This window comes from Erpetoichthys calabaricus, chromosome 2, assembly GCF_900747795.2.
Source record: "Erpetoichthys calabaricus chromosome 2, fErpCal1.3, whole genome shotgun sequence".
Classification (NCBI taxonomy): domain Eukaryota; kingdom Metazoa; phylum Chordata; class Cladistia; order Polypteriformes; family Polypteridae; genus Erpetoichthys; species Erpetoichthys calabaricus.
The window spans coordinates 127,692,005-127,715,957 of NC_041395.2; the positions used below are offsets into that span (position 1 = coordinate 127,692,005).

Sequence of the window (23,953 nt, forward strand, 5' to 3'; positions counted from 1 at the left end):
TTATATTTGTAGTCTGAGGTGTACAGAGTAAAATTGAGACAGGACTGTTCCTTGTGGTGTCTCAGTGTTGCTCACATCTGTATCAGAAACACAGTCCTTGAGTCTCACAAATTGTCATCTACCCGACAGATAGTCCATTACCAAGGACACCATAGGCTCATCCACTTGCATATCTCTGAACTTACCTCTTAACAGGGATTGCTGAATGGTATTGAAGGTGCTGGAGAAATCAAAAAACATAGTCCTCACAGTGCTGCCAGCTTTGTCTAGATGCGAATAAGCTTTATACAGCATCCTCTACTCCAATCTTTGTCCGATTGGCAAACTGCAGTGGGTCCATGTGGTCAACCACAGGAGGACTCCTATAGCCCAGGACCAGTTTCTCAAAGGTCTTCATGATATGAGACATAATTGCCACTGGTTTGTAGTCATTATGTGATGGGGTGCCTACCTTCTTTGGAACAGGAACAATGCAGAATGTTTTCCACAGCAGTGGCACTTTTTGAAGCCTTAGAGATAGAATGAACAGGTGTCAGACGACCAAAGATGGTCAGTTAAGGTCTTAAAAACTCGAGGACTGACTCCATCTGGTCCCACAGCTTTCCCTGTGTGTAGCTTTCTCAGTTGTGTGCTTACTTGGTCTTCAGTTATAGACAGTCCACACTGATGGTCAGAAGAGGACTTGTCACTGGCCATTCCAGTTGATGTGGTAGGAGTTGTTGATGTAGGCAAGTAAGATGCATGATCACCCCATGTACAACTTGGACCTACAGTCAGACATGCCCAGTGCTGAGGCAGTCATGATGTAGGTGTACACTGCAGGCCACAGTGAAAATCAGTCAGTATCACTGTGTCTGTACTTAAAAAGCTTTGCACTCATATACTGCACATAGCCTGCTTATAACATGTTATTCTTTCATATTCAATATATATATTATTTCTACTTATTAGTATTATGTTACATTGCTAATTTATTTTTATTATTATATTACTTTTTAATATCTCATTTCAGATTGTAAGAATGTATTTTTGGGCTCTGCCAAGGGAAATGCTGAGATAATAATTAAAACAATATTATCTTGAAGTTATGAAAAAAGTTACTAGAGCCTGCCTCTTGAGAACCTCACAACTGCCAGACTCTAGACATGCTAGGGCACCATAACCGCCAACCTCCTCAATACTGGGACTTTTGAATTGCAGGCCTCCATAAACTTCAAACTTCCAAATATCTGTATGCTCTGACAGCACATCTATGACATGAATATAAAATTAATATATGAATAAATGACTGTGAAGGTTTATATTATTCAAAACTGGTGTTGAAAGTCTGTCTTGGCTGTAGTGAGCCCATGATGATAGAAATAAATTATTAAATGATATCCCATACAAGGTTATGTTATGTAGTTGCTCTGCTTTTTCAAGTAAGAAATAGAGAAAGCCAGCATTTCATTTTGCCAAACCTTAAATCCATTTACATTAAGTTCACAGATGTCGACCACTTGACTGCATTTCATAATTTTTGTACAACTCATATCCCACAATAGTTACGTCTAAATGGATTGCTAAAGGTAACGTGAACACGCCACAGTGTATGCACAAGTGTCGTAACTATACCACCTTTGTAACACTGTTTATGCTGCCACTTATGGGTTGATGATAGACCTCCTAAAACCATTTACACAATCTTGTGCATCTCAAGCACTCCAGCAGTGTCTGATGCAATATTGCCTGTAGTACTATTGCTTGAATGGGAACTCTTTAAAACATTTATATAATAATAGTGGCCAAAGTCATATTCAACATTGTGCAAACCACCATTTAAACATCCTTCTACATTCAAGAGGGATTTTATATTATTCAAAAAGTGTTGTAATAGAGTCATAATATACCATTGACCCTACCTATTGTTGGAGGGATTTAAATGTACAGCTACTGCTTTGGACATTTTGGTACTATTCGCTTTCTGTAAAAATTATTGCAAACAACATGCTGTCACAAATTGTTTCTTATTTGTCTACTCTAAATTCAAAAGCTGTTATGGGAAAGCTGAAGTGGCCCCTCTTTGATGATAGTTATTTGAAAATGTTTCCAACTGTGATTGCAAAGAATCTGTACACAATCAATAGTAGAGTTGGTTCAGTTATTTGACACTTGACCAGATATGCAACATTGTTGTCCTACTGATGTCTACAAAGAATGCATTCTAAATTTAAACCTTTAATTTTCCAATTTGTTTATTCAATTGCTTTGAATTAATAAATTGATCAACACTAGCTGCTAATCATTTCTCACAAGAATGATTGCCGTGTGTGTGTGAAAAATAAGTGCAAAGAAGTGGTCCTCACCACCTGTGGCTGTAATGTTAATGTTTAAACAAGTATAAGGTAAATTGTGTTTTAATTAGTATGCCATGTACATGTAGTGTGCATGTAGTGCGTCATGAGGATATTATTAGAATAGAGTGGGTTCAAGATGGAAGTCAAAAAGTACTTCTTCAGGCATAGAGTTGTAGTAATTGGAAGCAAACTGCTGAGTTATATTCTTAAACTGTCAGTTTGTAAAAAGAATCTTGATGGAAAAAATGGGACAAATTAGTTATTAGCTAACTAAACAACCTTGACTAACTGAATGGCCTCCTCATATCTGCAAACTTCCTTAATTTCTTAAGATTATGAGAAAGTGAACTTGCGTGTTTTGCCATTTTCACATTCTTTACTACCAAGGCCCTGAGTTGGAGCAATTGAGTTGAAAATGCAGTGTTATGATGTGATACATTATTTTCCTCCCAACTAGAATATTGCACCATGAGACATGTTGTCCAATGAAACATTAATGTAACATCATTTAGGTCGAAGAGGAGCAGCACAGATTTGGTCTGCTCGGAGGCCATGTCACATGTGTTGTAGAGTTTGCCAGCCCCCATCTCTGTAACAATGGGCCACCATAACATCTGAGAACTGCAGATGTAACCCTGGTGTCTGTGTTTAGCAAAAAAAAAAAAAAAAATGAAGACTGCAGCCTCAAATTGTTAGCTGTAATGAAGTGGTTTAAATCTTACTTGATGCAGCACAATGTACTGTAGATGTCTTTCAGTAACTGCTACAGTCATATCAATGTCTACAGTTACCTTAATGCTGGAGACAATAGGATGTCTGACAAACCCACAAGGTTGAACACACTTTAACAAAGCATATCCATGCTTTCATGTCTGCTGCTTTTAGATTTGAACATTTAAAAAGGAATTAACCTTTTAAGAGAGCACTCTTACTATAAGCATTTAAACTGACCATTTATGGTATCTAAATTTATATAGGAATGCAAAGTTTCAGTGTTTAATGACAAGAATAAAGACAAAGAACCAGTTGTAAGTTCCTTCAGAGCTGAAAAATATTGAAAAACATAAAATAGTAAAAACATCTAGATTAAGAGTTTTAAGATTATATTGCTACAATAATCGCACACTTATTATATGACAGACAAAAACCAGCAATGACTTCAAGCTGCTTTTGGTGGGTGTGTTTAATGGAGTAAACTCAGTGGTTTGTATATTCTACCCTCTGCTTGTTGCTCTTGGACCTCTTCCATTCCCCTCTCCACCTACATACAGTGTCCATTATGAATGAGTTGTGTGGGTTTGTCCTGTGATGTGTGAGAGAAGGCAAGGGTGCACTTCTCAAGATTAAGGGTGGGGGGAACAAGACATGACCACACAGTCAGCTGCAAATAAGGGTGCAGTGAGTCTTGGACGACTGTGACGTGTCCAATGAGTTCCAAATGTGTGCAGAGCAGTAGCAAATAAATCGGCAGTTGTCTCCTTTCTGTGTTGAAAATGTGCCTCTGCTGCATTCTGCTAGATGAGAAATCCATTTCATTTATAATAGAACATTTATGACTGCAAAAGGCATTGCATATAAAAAAAAATTGCTGATTTTCAGATTACCAAACAATTGGTCATGATTTAATTAACTGTAGTGGTCTATCAAAATTTGACCAGAAATAATATGCATGGCTAGATAATGGACTTTGTTATGCAGTATTATAATCAATTTTCAGTTTAATTCATTTTATTTCATTTTCATTCTGCCAATCACAATCTGAAAAAATGAATACACATCACTTTCTTTAAACAAATTAAAAGTAAAGAATGCCTGTCACCTGAAAGAAAAGACACACTACTGTAGCAGTCAACGACAATATAAAAATACAGATATCGAACAAATAATGACAGGGATGGGAAATCACTTGCAGATTAAATTGTATGTTTTATAACATTGCAAATGAGCTTCACCCCACATCCTGAGCTTTTCTAAGCGTGACACACCACACATTGCAGACTGTTGGCCTGTTTAAACATGATTTTACCGAAGTGCAATTTAAAAAAAATGTCTATAGGTGGTGCTCATGAAACCCATTCCAATAAGTCACACTCACTCAGGCCAAACAAAAGTTTGAGACTAAGTTCTGTCCTAGCAACAATGGGAGTATGGTAGAAGCCAGTCTTTAAAAAGATGCTTTATAAAAACAGTAGCAAATAGTTAATGCCTCCATTTCATATATTGGATGCATTATAACAGTAGTTGTATGGTAGTAGTATTGTCATGTGTAAATTTGTATTTGCATGTCCATCCAGCATGCAAAACATCACCACTTTCCTGCACCATGATGAGCAAGAATTAAAATACATAACTTCACTTTAAAGAAAACACAAATCAGCTTACCTCACATACTCCTTACCATACACTGTATGTACCTGTGATCCTGAATAGGACTGGCTGTTTTTTTTTTACTTATATTATCCATCCATCCATTTTCCAACCCGCTGAATCCGAACACAGGGGCACGGGGGTCTGCTGGAGCCAATCCCAGCCAACACAGGGCACAAGGCAGGAACCAATCCCGGGCAGGGTGCCAACCCACCGCAGGACACACACAAACACACCCACACACCAAGCACACACTAGGGCCAATTTAGAATCGCCAATCCACCTAACCTGCATGTCTTTGGACTGTGGGAGGAAACCGGAGCGCCCGGAGGAAACCCACGCAGACACGGGGAGAACATGCAAACTCCACGCAGGGAGGACCCGGGAAGTGAACCCAAGTCCCCAGATCTCCCAACTGCGAGGCAGCAGCGCTACCCACTGCGCCACTGTGCCGCCTATATTATATTATATTATATTATATTATATTATATTATATTATATTATATTATATTATATTATATTATATTAAGTACATAGATGAATATTAAGGACACATGCATAAAATATTATAGATAAAATAAATACAGTTTTTGGGATCACTAGAATGAATATAACACTATATGGAGCATTGACTTATAGATATTTACAGTTATACTGAGGTTTTAAGTTTTGATGTGATTGATGTCCCACATGTTTCTTGGTCTCACTACAGATAATGCTGTGCTGTTGGATCTGAGCGAAACATCTTCGGTTCTGCTCATGGCCACTGTACTCATTTACTGATTAAAGTAAAAGAGCATGATTTGGTGATGCAAGTGTCTATTACAAAAACAATTTTTTTCTTTTATAGCCCAAAATCACACAAGGAATGCCTCAGTGGGCTTTAACAGGCCTTGTGTCTTGACAGACCCCCAGCCTAGACTCCCTAAGAAGACAAGAACAAACTCCCACAATAAAATAAATAAATAAATAAAATAAACCATTGAAGGGAAAAAATGGAAGAAATCTTGGGAAAGGCAATTCAGGAAGAGACTCCCTTCCAGTAGGTTGGGTGTGCAATGGGTTTCAAAAAGTGGGGAAAGTACAACACCCAAAACAGAATACAAGTAATCCTCTTCACAGAGCTAGATGGCCAATCTGTCATTGTCATCTCAGAAATACAATGCAATAGAACAACATACTGTACATTGTTCTGTTAGTTTACTGTCCTTATCTCCTATGCTCCTAAAGAATATGTATGTTCTTTACCTCTTTAAACTTAACTACCTAAATGGATATACAGATTCAAATGTTAATAAAAATAATAGAAAAAACAGAACAAAAACAGTATTGTTTTTGCATTTGTAATGTGAAGGTGTTATGCAAATAATACTGACTGATGGGAAGTCAGCGAGATTTAAAAGGTAAAGGGATGTAAGTATACACACAATTATCAGGTTGTGTCACTCAATGACATATGAGAATTAATGTCCTAGTATTATTTTTAAAAATGATTGAGAGCTATCAAATCTAAATTTATGATAGTAAGGGAATACATCTGTCCATATTCAATACTATGAATGTATGAATAACTAAATAGTTGAGATAAAAATATGTCTTGAAGGCACTGTAGTTTATATGATGTGGACAGGACTTGAAACTGTCCTCCTGGCACAACTAAAAAAAAAAAAAAAAAACTTCTTGCTCATGAAGTGTTCATCATTGATGTGTCAATTAGGAAGAACATTTCATTTAGTTGTATTTACAGCAAGAACTGAAATAGTGTACTGGAAAGAAACCACTTCTTCTTTTTCAGTAAGCTTTTAAAATCATTTGAATACATTACAGTAAAATCATGTACAGGCAGCAGAATGGATATTAGTTGCCTTTCACACAAGCACTCATCAAAACTGCAGCACAAAGTCTACCAATCAATAACAGCTTATTTAATATAAGAGATGCTTTCACATCCGCATATACTGTACATAGTAAAGCTGTCATCATCTTTCAGAGGTTTTTGGTTAGTGCTGCTGTTTTACAGATTCCACATCCTAAATGTGAATCCTGCACCCAGTTTCTATTTGTGTTATGTATATATGTTCTCCCTGTGTGTGAGTGGGTTTTTTTCTTTTCTTCTCAGGTTTTCCTCCACCATCCCCAATGTCTGACTATGACTTTATCTGTTAAAACTGATTTGACCCACTCACTCCCTCAGAGGCTTATTTTCTGCAGTGAAGTTGTTGACTGGAATTTTCATTTTCCTCTTCCCTTATGTCAGTTACCCACATCTTATTTGTAACAGAGATTACATTCTCGTAATCATTTATGTTAAACAAATTGAAAGTGCTCTGTTGGTTTCTGTCACACACTTAATATTGTCATGATATACTCTGGCCAACACTGAAACTGACCAGGATTAAGCAGATTTGACAGTATTAACATTATGTCAGTCAGCTTCCAGTCAAATTCTGTATACCTTTGATTTTTCATAGCCTGTAGAAGGTCATGTGCACAGAAATATTTGTACTTTTAAATTTTTCTGTCAACATGTACACAAGAAATTGAAAGATTCTACTCTTTTATAAAAAATAAGTGAAAATAAACAGAAAAAAAATCATATAGCTGAGCAGCAGAAATGTATGGAGAAATTTATGCATACTTGGATGGTATTATATTATATAAAGTATACATTTAACTGTTTTATAGATTTAAAGCATACACTTTTAAACATAATTACTAACACAACAGGAAATAATAGCATTTTTAAGCACTTTGGATGCCATCATCCACCACAGAATAATTACGAACAATCTTCTCCAGTAAAGAATCAGATATTATTGATCAGATCACATGTTAGGATCTTGGTATGTGTCTATACTGATGTTTAATTTTACAGCATAATGAAATTAAAATTCCTTCAGGCAGGAGGCACACTAGTCACAATTTTGTATACATGTATTCAATTCCCGGCCCAGTCACTCTGTGCGGAATCTTAATGCTCTCCCTTTGTCTAAACGTCTGAATGTTAGCTGAATTAGTAGTATCTCTGGTATGAATAAGTGTTAGTATGAATTGTATTTGTTCGACATCCTGTCTGTCACTGGTTCTTGACTGCCACTCAATGCTACTAGCATAGGCTGTGCTGTCAACAATCTAGTAATGGAAAGAGATAATGGATAGATGAGTAAAATATCAGCTTACCACACACAAGTCTCATAGTAGATTTGCTAATGTGCAAGTGTTTACTTTCTTTATGTTTGTTTTCCTAAATTTTTTTGACTATGATGACTTTGTTATAGAGTTATATTATTGATAATAATTCACTTAACCTGTTTGATTCCAAATGCAAAAAAAATTGCTGGTTGGTACTGACTACTGTCAGGACAGCTTGAAGTATGTATGACCTGTGTCGACTCCATTGGTATTGAAAAGCAGCAGGGGGGTAGATCTTTCCATCAAATAGATCATTGTTTCTTGTCCATCAGGTACCTGACTGTCCACTGTATTAAGTGGAATCTACTTCTGTGCTCCTGGAGTGATTTATGATTTTCATTGCCTGTGTCATGGAGCATAACTCAGTTCCTAATGTCTATAAGGGGTGTATATTATGTAGGTTCATGGGCTTGTTTATACTGTATAATGCCTTGTTTACCTGTTAAATTTTGATAGCATGTTAATCTTCTTAGTCCCATACAATGATTGTTATAGTGCATGTTATTAATGGTGCTACATAAAATAAGAACTGGTGATTGATTGCTAATGAAAACAGGTTACATTTGGGGAACATTATATACATGTGGGGATGCCACTGACCAGAACCAATGATCATTTCTATTTCTCTGCTCATACCATGCATATTAAAAGAATTCTTCCCCTTACAAGTGTTACATTTTACTGTTATGCAACCAAAAGTACCATGGAAATCACAGTGGATTTAATTTTACTTTTTTGTTGCTGATCAGAGAAAACACTCTTTAATGTCAACGTGTAAACCAATCCCTGCGAAGTGCTCTACATTAATTAAAACATTAATTACATAAGTGTACAAGTCAGTATTTAACAGACACACCTTTAACTAGTCATGACCGCCTTGAGTTTTTATACCCAGATGTCGATCAGCTTTTCACATCTGGACACTGTCATTTGTCTCCATTCTTCTTTGCTGAACTGCTCAAGCTTTGTTGGGGTACATGGGGATCAAGAGTGAACAACCTTTTTCAAGTCCTGCCACAAATAATTTAATTGACTGAGATCTGGACTCTGACTCGGTCACTCCAAGACATTAACATAGTTTTTAAGCCATTCCTGTGAAGCTTTGGCATTATGTTTCAGGCTGTTGTTCTGCAGGAAAACAAATCTTCTCCCAAGGCACAGGTTCCTTACAGACTGCATTAGGCCTCCCTGTATTTTCTTGCATTCATTTTTTCCTCTACCCTCACATGCCTTCCATTGCCTGCTGCAGAAAAGCATCCCTGCATGCTTCATGGTAAGGCTGCATGTTTTGATAATGTGCAGCGCTTGTCTTAAGTCAGACATAGTGTGTAGTCTAATTTCCAAAAAGCTCAAATTTATTCTCATCACAAAACCTTATTCCAGCTGATTCCATGTGCCTTCTGCTGAGATGTCATGTGTATTTTATGTAACAGGGGCTTCTCTTTGGCACCCTCCCATAAGGCTATCAATGGTGAAACACCTAAACAACAGTTGTAGCCTGCATAGTTTCTCTAATCTTGTTCAGAGTAGCTTGTAACTTCTTCAGAGTTATCATTGGTCTATTGTTGGCATTCCTCACTAGTTGTCTTCTTGCATGAGCACTGAGCAAGAGTTTGTTTGGATGGCCCAGTTTAGACAAAGTTAAATTTGTGTAATACTGCTTCTGATTTTTAATCAACGATTTAACTTGGCTTCAAGGGATATTTAGTAACATATATATTTTCTTGTCTCTATCCCCTGACTTGTGCTTTTCCATCACCTTTTCACAGAGTTGCCTAGGGTGTTACATTGTCTTTATTGTGTAGGTTAGGCCATGTTACTGACTCTCCACAAGTTGGACCTTCCAGAGAAGGTTCATTTTACTGTATACTACAATCAACTAAAACCCCTTGACTACAGACTGGTAATCTCCATTTGACTAATTATCTGACTTCTAAAACTAAAATTGGCTGCACCAGTGATGATTTAAGTGCATCATATTAAAGAAGACAACTACTGATGCAACTGATTATTTTTGGTTTATATCTGTAATTAATTAAGACCATTTTACAGAGAACTGTTTTCATTTTGACATTAAAGAATGTCAAAAAACCTAATTAAATCCTCTGTGATTTAATGTTGTAGAACAATAAAATGTGAACATTTCCAAGGGGTTGAATAAGCACTGCATCCACAGAAGTGTTAAAACTTACATGGAACACAGCTGGCAGGATGGCCTCAAGGGAGCCTGGTCATCTAATTTGCATAAGTCATCCACAATTTTGATTTGTCAAGAGCAGAAAGTGTTTGTGTTTTTTAGACTGCTACAATTGTCCCTTCTTATTATTAGAACATTAGAAAAATCTACACGAGAAGAGGCCATTCAGCCCAACAAAGCTCACTAGTCCTATCCACTTAATTCTTCTATAAAAACATTAAGTCTAGTTTTGAAATTTCCTAAAGTCTTACTGTCTACCATGCTACTTGGTAGCTTATTCCAAGTGTCTATGGTTCTGTTTGTAAAGAAAAACTTCCTAATGTTTGTGCGAAATTTACCCTTAACAAGTTTCCAACTGTGTCCCCGTGTTCTTGATGAACTCATTTTAAAATAACAGTCTCAATCTACTGTATTAATTCCCTTCATAATTGTAAACACTTCAGTCATGTCACCTCTTAATCTTCTTTTGCTTAAACTGTATAGGCTCAGCTCTTTTAATCTTTCCTCATAATTCAACCCCTGTAGCCCTGGAATCAGCCTAGTCGCTCTTCTCTGGACCATATCTAGCTCTGTTATGTCTTTTTGTAGTCTGGAGACCAAAACTACACAGAGTACTCCATATGAGGCCTCACTAGTGCGTTATAAAGCTTTAGCATAACCTCCTTGGACTTGTGCTCTACACATTGTAACATATAACCTAACATTCTGTTAGCCTTCTTAATGGCTTCTGAACACTCTGGAAGTTGATAGCTTAGAATCCACGAAGACTCCTAAATCCTTCTCATCTGGTGTACTCTCAATTTTCAGACCTCCCATTGTGTACTCAAACCTAACATTTTTACTTCCATTTTCTGACATTAAATTTGATCTGCCACAAATCTACTCAAGCCTGGATGCTGACCTAGTCCTTCTGTTAAGATTTAACAGATTCCAAATGATCTGCCAATCCACCTATCTTGGTATAATCTGCAAACTTAAACCAGCTTGTTACTTATATTCCTATCTAAATCATTTATATATATTAAAAGTGGCAGTGGTCCTAGCGCTGACCCCTGAGGAACAACATTCTTAACATCAGTCAATTCTGAAGAGGTTCCTTGCACCATCAACCTCTGCTTCCTGTGTCTGAGCCAATTCTGTGCCCATCTAAAAACATTACCCTGTACTCCCACTTCTTTTAATTTGATACCCAATCTCTCATGTGGCACCTTATCAAATGCTTTCTGAAAGTCAAGATAAATAATATCATATGCTCCACTTTGATCATCCATATTACTAACCAAGAATGGTAAACCGGAAGGCATGGACGCAGGTACACGGCGATGGGACCAGGAGACATAGTGCGCAGGCGCCTACAGCGCGCGTCTCATAAACCGCAAGCGAAGTCTGATCCAACATGAACGAAGGAGTCACAGCCCAAAAACGAAAGAGCTCAACTAACGTGAATAAGACATGAAGCAACAACGCGCCCATAGCTAACGACTAACGACACAGCCACACCAAAAAGAGGATTCTGCGCTGCACCCCAGAGTCAAACGGAAGAGGCTACGGAGGCCCCACAGGTCCACAAAGATAGTACGGAAGGCACGGGAAAGTACGAAAGGCGCAGGCGCCTACAACGCGCTTCTGAACTAAATGTCCACACTACACAGCATGGTCCACGCGCTTCTAACACACCGCAAGCATAAACACGAGATAGTACAGAAACCCCACAGATCCGGACTCCACAACATATGTGAATCACATTACAGTAATACAATATTAAGCACATTACAGTATGGTCCACGCGCGTCTAAAACACCGCAAGCAAAAACCCGAGATGGTACAAAAGCCCCAAATATCCGGACTCCACAACATATGTGAATCACATTACAGTAATACAATATTAACAGTACAACCACAGAAAACACAGGCTCGACACCAGATGGGTAATAAGAATAAACGAACGATCCGTATTAAACATACGGCATCCTCACTCGTCCAAACTACACAGCATATGTGAATCACATCACAGTGATGCATTACTAACAGTACAACCACAGAAAATGCTCTGTATTAACAGTAAGTGCAAATATCCATATTACTAACGGTAAACAACGTATAACTAATGGAGGCACAGTCACGGCTCCAAAACGATACAGCTCGACTAACGGAGCTACCTGGATAAAATCAATGAACGCAAGCGTCTACAATGCGCGTCTCAAATGCCGCAAGCAAAGCAGGCACGGCTCCAAAAAGAAAGAGCTCGACTGACGGAGATACAATAAGAGAGTACAATACCCTACACGTCCACACAACACAGCATAGTCAAACCCGACATAGTACGGAAGGTGCAGGCGCCTATAACACGCGTCTAAAGCACCGCAGGCAATAACCCGAGATAGTACAGAAGCCCCAAAGATCCGAACTCCACAGCATATGTGAATCAAATTACAGTAATTCAATACTATATGTACTCACGGAAAACACAAACAGAAGAGACTTCGGCGTCCCGCCCCACAGTCAAACCAGAGAAAGTACGGAGTCCCCAAATGTCCACAAAACACAGCATAGTCACACCCGAGATAGTACGGAGGGCACATGCGCCTATACACCGCAAGCGAAGTAGCCACGGCTCAGAAACGAAAGAGCTCAACTAACGTAAATAAGTGATTTTAACAGTTAGTGCAACACAACATATGTGAATCACATTACAGTAATACAATATTAACAGTACAACCACAGAAAACACAGGCTCGACACCAGATGAGTAATAAGAATAAACGAACGCTCCGTATTAAACATACGGCATCCTCACACGTCCAAAATACACAGCATATGTGAATCACATTACAGTGATGCATTACTAACAGTACAACGACAGAAAACGCTCCGTATTAACAGTAAGTGCAAATATCCATATTACTAACGGTAAACAACGTATAACTAATGGAGACACGGTCACGGCTCCAAAACAATACAGCTCGACTAACGGAGCTACCTGGATAAAATCAATGAATGCAAGCGCCTACAACGCTATTACATACACCTACAGATATCGTGACAGTGGACATGATACAAATGTAACAATTACCGAGACAGACAGTAATCTCTTTCAAATGTATTTCGGGTTACCCAGGACCAGGGGTTGGCGAGCGAAGCGAGCAGGGGGCGGAGCCCCCTAGTATCCTATAGTTGCTTCCTCATAGAATTTCAGCATATTAGTAAAACACAACCTCCCTCTTCTGAATCTCTGCTGACTGTTCAGAAAAACTTCTGTACTGGCTATGAGCTGCTCAATCATATCCTTAATAATTCCTTCCATTAATTTTCCTGTGATGCATGTTAAGCTTACTGGCCTATAGTTGCTTGGATCTGCCCAGTCACCCTTTTTTTATAATGGGATAATATTTGCCATTTTCCAATCATTCAAAATCCCTCCAGTGCTAAAAATATGTGTCAAGGGTTTATATATATATATATACTCTCTAGCCTCCTTAACAACTTGAGGGCAAATATTATCTGGTGATCTGTTTGATTTCAGCCTATTTAATCTGAGCAGTACTTCTCTCTCTACAATTTCCAAATCCTTCAGTACCTCCTTAGTAGTCCCATTTACCGCTGGGAGGATATCCACTTCCTTACTTGTGAAGACCTCAGAAAAATGCAAGTTTAGAGTGTCTGCTGTTTCACTGTCTGTATCTTTTATTTCCCTTTTACTATTTCTGATGCACTTCACCTCCTCTTTCACTGTTCTTTTACTACTAAAATAATGAATGAATCTCTTTGGGTCTTCTTTCGCTTTATCTGCTATATTCCTCTCCAACTGTCTTTTAACCTCCCTAATATCCTTCTTAATCATTGCCCTCATGTTCTCATACGCCCTATGATTCACTTTGGAGTTATTAGTTTTATATTGATGTTGTATTATATTGGAAAATATGTTCCTTTACTCGGTCATGATTCTTATACAAAAAAACTTATTGAACTGATTTCAACAGATTTCATTGACAGAAGTGGAGATTGATTGGGCTGTTGGTTAACAATGACAATGTAAGAAAAGCTGTATTGACTGTAGCCCTTCTGTTTCTCTACATAACTTATGTCAGCTTCCATTGGGCTCTTACATTAATAGTCTATTTCTGAAAAGAGAACCTCCCTTGGCTGAATATCTTTTTATGCCTGTGTCACTGGAGTGTAGAGTCCTGATACACACGTGCTACTTTATTATGGCATATACTGCTTTCAAATCCACTTTAACCTTTCATGACACCCATTCTCCCTCTGCGCTACATACATTCGCTGCCTATTGGAACGTAATTCTAGTTGTCTCATCAACAAAAGCTGTTATTCTTACTAATTGTGATGCTGGAAAGTAATGACATGTTGTATGTTGATTAGCACTTGCAAGTAAAAATTTCACTGTACTCAGTACACATAACAAAAATAACCGTACAAACCTTTACATATGATGGTGCCACTGACTAGGCTGTTACGTGGAGATGGCGGGAGACCCTTGATACAATTAAATAAACAGATAAATAATAAAAAGCATAATTTGAGAATACATTTTGAAATATACGGTAACAGTATAATGTGCCTGAATGTAACAATCCAAATTTCTCTCACTAGTAACCTAAGAAGGTTTATTAAGATGATTACAGACTTGAAATAAAAAGTTGGTAAACACTGACTGGTTTCTTCTGTACACTAATTATCACATCTTCCCCAAAATAGTGCTCAGTTTATTTATTTACCACAGACTAACAAAAAACAATTCAACTATTGAGCTGTATTATTAAAACAAGAAAAAAAGTCTCCTACCTAGGATTTGTTTTTGCATTTCATGGCATTTGTTTTGCAGTTCTGATTCTCTCTGGACTAAGTCCTGGACCTGTTGAGATTTCAACTCCGCTGCTGCTGACACTGATTGTAAATCATTCACCTGTTCCCGAAGGCGCACAACTTCGCTTTGAGAGATACCCACAGCTCTTTCTAATGAAGTGAGCTCTGTGAGAGAAGAGAAAAAAAAATAACTGAATTAGTGTTGAAACCTCAGCAAATAATGGCAATGCATTAGCATTTCAATGTGTACTATTGACGTTTCACAGTGCTTGGATCTCACTTCAGTGTCTGGTTGGGATGCTTTTGTTGTGAAGTTTACTTGCTTTTGAGTGTTTGCATTAGTCTCTGGTCCCCTTTCATAATCCAAAGACATTCTGTCAGGTTACATGCCAATGTTATGAATGAGTGTGACATAACATTGACTGACATCTCATTTAAGATTGGATCCTCAGTAGCTGGGGTGGGCTCCAGCTCTCTGTGACCCTGGGCTAAAGAAGGATTTTTCAAATAATGGATAGGCAAATTCAGCAAATGCTTGCTTAAAAGAGACTTTTTTCTAGGTTAAGGGTGCTCCCTTGGTGAACACAACACCAAGGAAATCAACACTGGCTACACTGCAAATTAGTTTGTCATAAACACAAATATTTTAGCAGTCTGGACATAAGCATGGGATTCAAACCCACTACTCCATGGCATTCTAATGAATTCCATAATCAGTAAAACACTCTGCTTTTAGCACCCTTGAACCTGAAATGTATAGCTAATGAAGAAAGCTTAAATTAAATATTTGCCTAACCATAAATTACACATATGAAAAATGATATTGAAGAGGACAACTGTAAATTTAAAATAAGAGATTAATGAACCGTAGATTAGCCTTTGTGAATCTAATTAAGGCATGCCTAATACATCAAATTAATTTTAAATATATCAAAAAGGTGTAACAATTAATATGGGTATTTATTATGTGAGTTCTAGTGTCATAGAATTGTATTAGATGGGCTAAAAAAAGGACAAAAACAACTAGAACAATAAATTCATTTTGTAAAACCTTCTATTTAAAAAATCCTATCTATCTATCTATCTATCTATCTATCTATCTATCTATCTATCTATCTATCTATCTATCTATCTATCTATCTATCTAATGAATTAATGTACCTCAACAGCCAATTAATGACCTTATTTTATTAATTATGTAATAATTTCTTGATTCATAATTTATTTATTTTATTATTTATATTATGCCCCCGAGTTATCTTGTATTTTGAACCAACCTTTTCATCATTCTTAATAGCATATCATTTTACCTTATTATCAAATTCACCATATAATAGTTGTTTGACATGATGATGGTGATGATTGTTATTATTTATTGTTTACGTTTTTTCTTCTGTTTTTTTCATCATCATTATCATATTCTTTCTCCTTTTGTTCGCGAGGATTGCGGTAGCAATGCAGTGCTGATCAGGCCAACAAATTTATCCCCAGAAAGGAATACCGAGATGCTCACAGAATAATTGGGATAGGAGAGGAGAGGTTAGGTATACGCACTGATACAGCACATTGCTGTACCCACTACATGACAAATCAACTCAGGATCCCAGATTAGGACCTGAGTGCAGCCATGCAACAGATGACACCTCAGCACCACACTAGTCAAGATGGAATGGAACCAATGTGAGGTTTTTTTGTGGTGGCTGGAGATACTGTATAATTCCTACAATGTGTCTTGTGTCAGTCTTTCTCTTGTCACAGTGTGTCATACTTTTCACATCTCCTATGGGTGTTTGTGACATCCTTACTATAGTACATTCCCAAACTACCTCTACAGATTTTCCTCAAATATGAAGGACAGCAGTTTAACTTCAATATCACCCTGTATTGAGCATCTCACCTTATCACAGAGTATGATCCAGCCATTTACAGGACCCTCATTTTACCCACATGTACTCACACTCTCATTCTTTTAGACACTACATAAAGCTCATACATATGAAGCTATAGACTGACCAGGAAATTAACATAATCATACACAGACTTACAGCAGTTCCTACTTTATCACTACGGTCTAGTACAATAGTTTACAAAACTGCAGCTGCACCAATTTGTCACTCAATCTTACAAATAACTCTTCCATAGCTTATGAACAAGATCTCAAGGTACCTGAACTCCTCCCCTTATGACAGTTATTCATCCCATTCCTTCAGTGAACGTGGCACTCTTTTCCAGGAAAGGAATATAACCTCAAAATTTAAAGTTCCAACTCATAACCCAACTGAATCCAACTCAGCCGTGAGCCGCTTATCTGGTGCTCAATGCATTTATATACATCTGTGTGATGTTGGAATGTTCTCCTGTATCCACATGAGTTTTCTCTGGCATCTTCCACATCCCTTAGACATGTCCATTAGATTGATCGACATCTCTAAACTGGGCTGTTATGAATGTTCGTGTATTTATGTATGATGGACTAGTATTCCTTGTAGGACTGCTCCCTGCCTAATAAGCGTGCGCAATCAGCTAAAACTGATTTCTTGAATTCCCATTGAATGTGTGCACCCTTCCTTAGCAATATGGTAAATGCCGCAGTTTGTCATACAGCATGTAACTTTAAGCTGGGATATTTCAAGACACCTTTATACTTTCCCAGGTGCAGTGTAAGTCTCCTGGCTCTCATAACAAATTAAAGGAGTATCACGTTGCATGAATCCTGGCACCTAGTCAGGGCGTTGGATCACTTCTGTTCCTGCTTGTGAGGCCTCAACATGTCTGTCAGCATATTTGATAATGTGTGTGCATAATTAATGTAAAGAAACCAGCTGTTGCTGTTCCATAACCTGCCTACCAGGGTGATTGATAGCGTCTCTGTTTTCAAAACCACAAAAGCTGAAAGACAGGTAGCTCATAATTGTTCATGTAAAGGTTAACATTAAAGATTAGCCCAACCTTCCAGTGCCATGTGCCAAGTTGCTATGAAAATTCACACAGGCTGAATATTTTGGAAGAGTCTTTAACAGGTGACTCTTGATTTCTAAGTATGATGGCAAAATAGGCAACTTGTGAAAACATTAATGTCATCCTAGCCTTAACTGCTGCAATATTGTTGCATGCTTCTGACAGTTTATGCTGAAAAATGGCAATTTCTAACACACAAAGTGAAAATGTTCTTAGGACTATACATGAGGAAACTTCCTTTGAGTTCTTATACTAGATGATATTAGGATCAGTGGGTTTGAGATTGCATGTAAGTACAAATAAACCCAATATGGAACTAGAAATCTGTATGAATTTGTGATATGATTTTGCCACCTGATGTAAAACCTCAGTTTAGTGCATACGATTAGTCACAGGGCCTTCCTTCAACTTGTATACTGAAAGGTGCAAAGTCACACACTAAAACTGCATAAGAATTCTGGATTAAAAATTAGTTTGAATAAAAGGATGCTTTTCACAATGAAGTTTGTGGAATGTCAGAGTAGGCTGGATACGTTTTTGCTGATTGTATCAAAACAGTTTAAATGCCTGAGAGTAATTTTTACAAGGAAACATGACGATCTCATTAAACATAATTTTTGTTGTAAGATAGAAAACATCAAAAAAAATGCTAATGGATCATCCATCCTCCATCTTACTGTAGCCAGGAGAATAAATGTTATAATATGAATATCCTCACAAAGCTCCTATACCTCTTTCAGAGTTTCCCCACAGGCATCAACAAATCATTCTTTAAGAAGATAGACTCAGTTATAACATCATTTATCTGGAACTCAATAGAGTTACATCTCAAAAAGGTGACTCTATAGAAATCTAAAGCAGACATTAACATGGCACTACTTTTCAGTTCCACTACTTGGCTGTAAATATTCACACAATAAAATATTGGAAACTGGCAGAAGTCCATGAACTTACACCTGCCTGGTTAGCAATGGAAAGGAAATCCTGTTCTAAATCTTCATTGTATGCTCTGCTCTGTGCTCCAGTCAACAGTAATTAAGTTGAGTCAATCTGCAATCCAGTGGTTAAGCATTCACTGAAGATATAAAACCAATGAAAGATGTGCTTTAAGGCAGAAAGGCTTTTATCTGTCGCCTCTACACCTGATAACCACCAACTTCAGCCTCATTTAACCTAAGCTGTCTTCACTCTATGGAAGATGCTAGAGACTGTGTACAGGTCTCTATATTGATAATGTATTTGCACTTTTTAAACTATTAAAGGAACACTCTACCTAAAAATATTTTTTTTTTTATTTTACTTACCCCAGGTACTTTGTAGTGGTGGCCGAGAAATAATTAATCTTGTGTTTTCGTGCAGAATGGAGAGAAAGAAGATTATGACATAACAGAAATCAATAATGACCAGTGCTGTACGATGACAAATGATGTGAAAAGCATCCATGGAAAAAAGAAATAAAAATTTACCATTACTCATGTTGCATAATGCATATGTCTGTTATCCAGTAGCTTGCTCAAAATGTGTAAAACATTGCTAAAATATTGTTGAATAGTTACTTCTGGAGTAATCCACGTGAACATAAACAGAAAACCTAAAAACTCTTAGGAGTCACTTTTTGAGTCCTGTCTTCAATTCAAAAAAGGCCTTTGGAATGTGGACACTTGTTTAGACTGCTTAGAAGATTCTTTGTGCTTCAATATATTTTTTTTATTTTACCAGAATTTTATCCTTTAAAATTTTAATTTCGCAGCTTTAATATATGACTTTATTTCTTTGTTTGAGAATTTCTTTTCATGTAAAAATGAACTACAATAGCATCACCATTTTGAAAGCAGCTATGGACATCCAATAGGTTGCTATGGAATCGTGTCTGGTTTCTAGGGACCACCTTCCTGATACTATATGAAATATTACAGTACAACAGAGCAAGCTTATTTGTCCGTGATAAGGATTCAATCAGTGGACAAGTGCAATTAGAATTTCTCATTTTCTGTTTTTTGGTTTTGACTTTTGCTCTTTCATTTATTGTTTTATCTCCACTTATATATTAGGATTTTGGTAAATAGCTCCTTCAGTTTTTTTTCCTGTCAACAATGGGGCTTAATTCCTTTGGGTTAGAAAAAAACAATGACAGTGCTCAGAATTACCCTTGTTATTTCTTTTTGTTTGTAAGAAAGAATTCCTTTGTTTTATTACAGAAAGAAACTTGAATCTTCTTGTTAGCTGCCTTCAGAGTAATAGCTCTCTAGCACTCTATGCTAATAATCAACCCAGGGTGGTCAGTTTGGAAAAAAGAATAGGTGGTGGGCATCTGAGCTACAGATCTTTCAGACCATTTCACATTAGCTGGCACAACATTCATTAGTAGCAATATCTAATTTCCCTCATCTTTCACTTGGTCCCTGAGGTGGAACACTGGCTAGTGTGGATTAAGATTCAGATGGCATCTACATAGTATTAAAAAAATTCATAGAACTTATCCCTTAATGATCTTTCGGAACAATGGCAAAGAGACCACTCAATTAAAATTTAACAAATCAAATGTAATCCAGACATTTATAAACTACATTCTAGATCAATATAAGTCAAGCACACCATAATTTAACTAACATATAATATATACAGTAAAACATAGATGAGCACAATTTGCCCATAATATGCAAGAATACTGAGAAATATTCAAAAGGTTTGATTGCACATCATCATTCTCTTTGTGAAGGGGACAATGTAAAATAAATGGACGTGAAATGAGATGAAATGACACACGTTCATTTTTGTATCTATCTCTCTCCAATAATGAAGGCACTCGCATGCAGTGAATGGGGCATTTCATTCCTAGGGCATATAAAACAAGCAGGTTTTTTGAAACTTTTCAGAGAAGGCATGGCTGATTATTCTGAAAAAAAAAATCATTTTGATAGAGCTATCAAATTTGTTTATATGCCATTTAAGTTAGCTGGCTTGTAGCTTTTCCCATCAGCATCACTGTGTAGCTTCTACCCATCAGGAATTCTAAGCTGCATTGGTCATTGAACAACAATATGTAAAGTTGGCCTCTAGGATAACAAACGTAGAACTTTTGGGACCATTATATCTGGAATTCCCATGTAACTCAGCATTTTGCTAGTATATTACAAGTAATTCTTTATCACACATACCATTGAAAAACCATTGGATTTTAATATTTAGAAGCAAGTAGTTATTAATGTTACTTATACTCCTAGATTTAACTGCTTATGCAGCATTACTGCAATCATGATAAGAGTCGTAGCCCAAAAGTAAACTAATCATATCCATAGCCGTCCCAATATGCAGGAACTGGTGGCCTGTTCAGGGCCGTTTCCTGGTTTGTGCCCAGGCTCCAGCCCTCAGCAGGTCTAAGAATATTATGTTCTATAGATTTTCTTGTACATCCTAAACACACACATTGGACTGGAGCTCCAGCCAGGGTAAGATACTACTTTCCCTCCAATAGTGCTGTGCTAGGCTCTGCCACATGACTCTTTGAGGGATTGAGTGTTATAAAACGGATGAATCACTATTTGATGCTCTACTTAATAGTTGTTAGCGACTCACTAGGTTGTTATGCAACATCCCTAGCGTGAATAGTATACTGTGTGAAGTCCACATGTTCACCAAACATACACATCTACTTCCTCAAACATTCCAAAGACAGATTGATTGGTCACTCCGTACTGATCAAGTCACCATTGCCTTCTTTCCATTACAGAGATACTTATTCAGAGAAAAAGGTATGCTCTGGATCTGTACAGTCTACACCAGGGAAGATATGAATGGAAAATGGATGAGTGAATATTTTATATATAGACAAATTACACTGTCACAAACAGCTTTATAAATCAGTTAATGTGATTTGCTTTATTTTGAAAATGTAAAAAAAGTAGTATTCCAAAGTATTATCACTTGGTTGTGTGCTTCCTATAACACAGATAACGTGACTAATTTAATTTGCACTTCCAAGTTTTCTTGTCACATGTGTGGAATACAGTGAAATTCTTACCTGCATGTCCAGCCAAAGTTGCACAACAAATGAGTGTTTAATCATTCTCTGACTGCCCTATTTATTGCTTGTTTCATCATGACATCCCATTGATATTTAAAGACATCAGGAGCAGCATAATAAATTACACTTCTTAATTTAGTACATTTCTGCTTGTCTAATTGCAGTTCGGTAATGAGCTATATGTTATGCTTTTTATATATCAGACATAACCTAATCAAGTGCACATTGGCAAAATGATATCATAGCTTTGCCAGACCTAAACTGTTTCATATGAGGATGATGACTGATCTGTTGTTATAAGTATACATAGAAACCATACCTTTGGGATTTTGCTAGAGTATGACAAAGCTAACAGTAAACCAACAGAGAGTAAAAACTAAATTTAAAGATTTATGTTTTCATGTTAGAAATAGCATGAAAATAAAGTCTGAATGAATAAATACCTGCAAAACAATGCTGTACATGTTCTTAAAAAAGCCCTCAATCCAGTCTTATCATTTCTGTGTTAGCTGCTTGCCAGTGAAAGTGGATCAGTGCTACCATCCTTGTCTTTAGGACAGACAGACTCCACATACATCCAAATGTTCCCTTTGATCAAGTGCTTTTTATAAAAAAACATTTCTAAACATTAGGCAATGGTAAATTTTTAAAAAGGAAAGAAATGGGTATGGGTTATTTCCATGCTAAAAAAACAGAACATTTGTGACACCACATTTCTGTTTTAAAACCTTCACACCTAGCACACCTGAGGGGAGCTATTCAGTCGATATGTTGTTCTGGATTCGTAAAGCGGGAGAGCTACCTACCTATCTATCATGCCACCATACTGCCCTGATTGACTATTACTATCATTATAGCATTTGTTCAACATTTTTAGTTATTTATGAGATCAGGATTTTATACACTTGTTTAAATATATTTTTACAATTGAAGTACATCCAGTTTAAGTGATGTATGTACCTGTAGCTTCACATAATGAAAAATCACAATAATTAACTACATTGATATGATGCTTGGAGGTGCAAATTGATCCAGTAGCATTATAGTTAAGGCACTATATCACACTGCCTGCCTATCATTATTAAAAAGCACCTTGTTTAAATTGCCATATAAAAAAATCTTTTAATATGATGATTTCAAAAGGTGATTATTCAATAATGGTTTCTTAATTGACATACAGTGTAGTCCGTTCCCTTTCTCTCACCGATTTAACAGATTTTATTGCCAATGTCACAAAATGAATGCACATCGATCCATGCTCACTCCAAAGATAACCCACAGTAAATTTTTAAAGCCAAGCAACACTCTTATCCAAATTGGCAATTACGCTGGTCATTTTTACACAGATGCCAAGATCCAGCAGCTCTCCACATTATCCAGCCAATGCTGGTCTCAGTCTCCTAGGACTTAAATCTTTGAACTATTTCTCTATTGTGCTTACCAGCCATTGCATCTTTGCTCCGGTTTGTCACTTCTTTGGCAAACTCTCTCCAGAGTTTGGGGAAACAGGCCACAGTAGATCTTGTTGTTAAAAGCTCCTTCTTTGTTAATTGCAGGAAACGCATTGTATTTTTTAAAACAGCATTCTGCAACGTACATTTTCTCCTGTGAATTAGAAACACAGATACAATGAAGAGTTATAAAAGGAAATAAAATAATCCTTTTTCAAGAATTTTGTTCCAGACTGGTGAAATGTTTTCAGTGCCTTGTTCACATTAGACTATTGTCACCATATTCACAATACATTCAATGACACAAGTACTTTGAAGATCCTATAAAGGGCACATCTGTGAATTGAGTTATATCTTTCATTTTGTGACCTGGTTATCTGTTTCTGAATTCATAAAATCCCAGCATTATTAACACTGACCTTAATAACACTGCTTGCAAAGTTCCTTACGAATGGTTGTAAAGATCTGATAAGCAAGGGCAGCATTTTTGTCATATTATGCTCTGTTGTTATGGAATACATTTTGGGTTGTTGTTGTAGAAGCTGTTGGCACTTTGTACCCTGTGGTGACCCAAAGAGCTGAATTTTGCCTGGGCTTTTCTGTC

At 37.0% G+C, this 23,953-nt stretch overlaps 1 protein-coding gene across 2 annotated transcripts in view; it reads right to left on the minus strand.

Annotated features, from left to right (window-relative positions):
• The window catches only part of lekr1 (leucine, glutamate and lysine rich 1), a 119,310-nt gene that overhangs the window by 48,056 nt on the left and 47,301 nt on the right, over positions 1-23,953 (minus strand). For both annotated transcript variants that reach the window (XM_051923591.1, XM_051923590.1), the window contains exons 5-6: positions 23,340-23,503; positions 14,896-15,081 (exon numbers count right to left, since the gene is read on the minus strand). In XM_051923591.1, the coding sequence (XP_051779551.1) occupies positions 14,896-15,081; positions 23,340-23,503 (350 nt within the window). The remainder of the gene's footprint in view (positions 1-14,895; positions 15,082-23,339; positions 23,504-23,953) is intronic.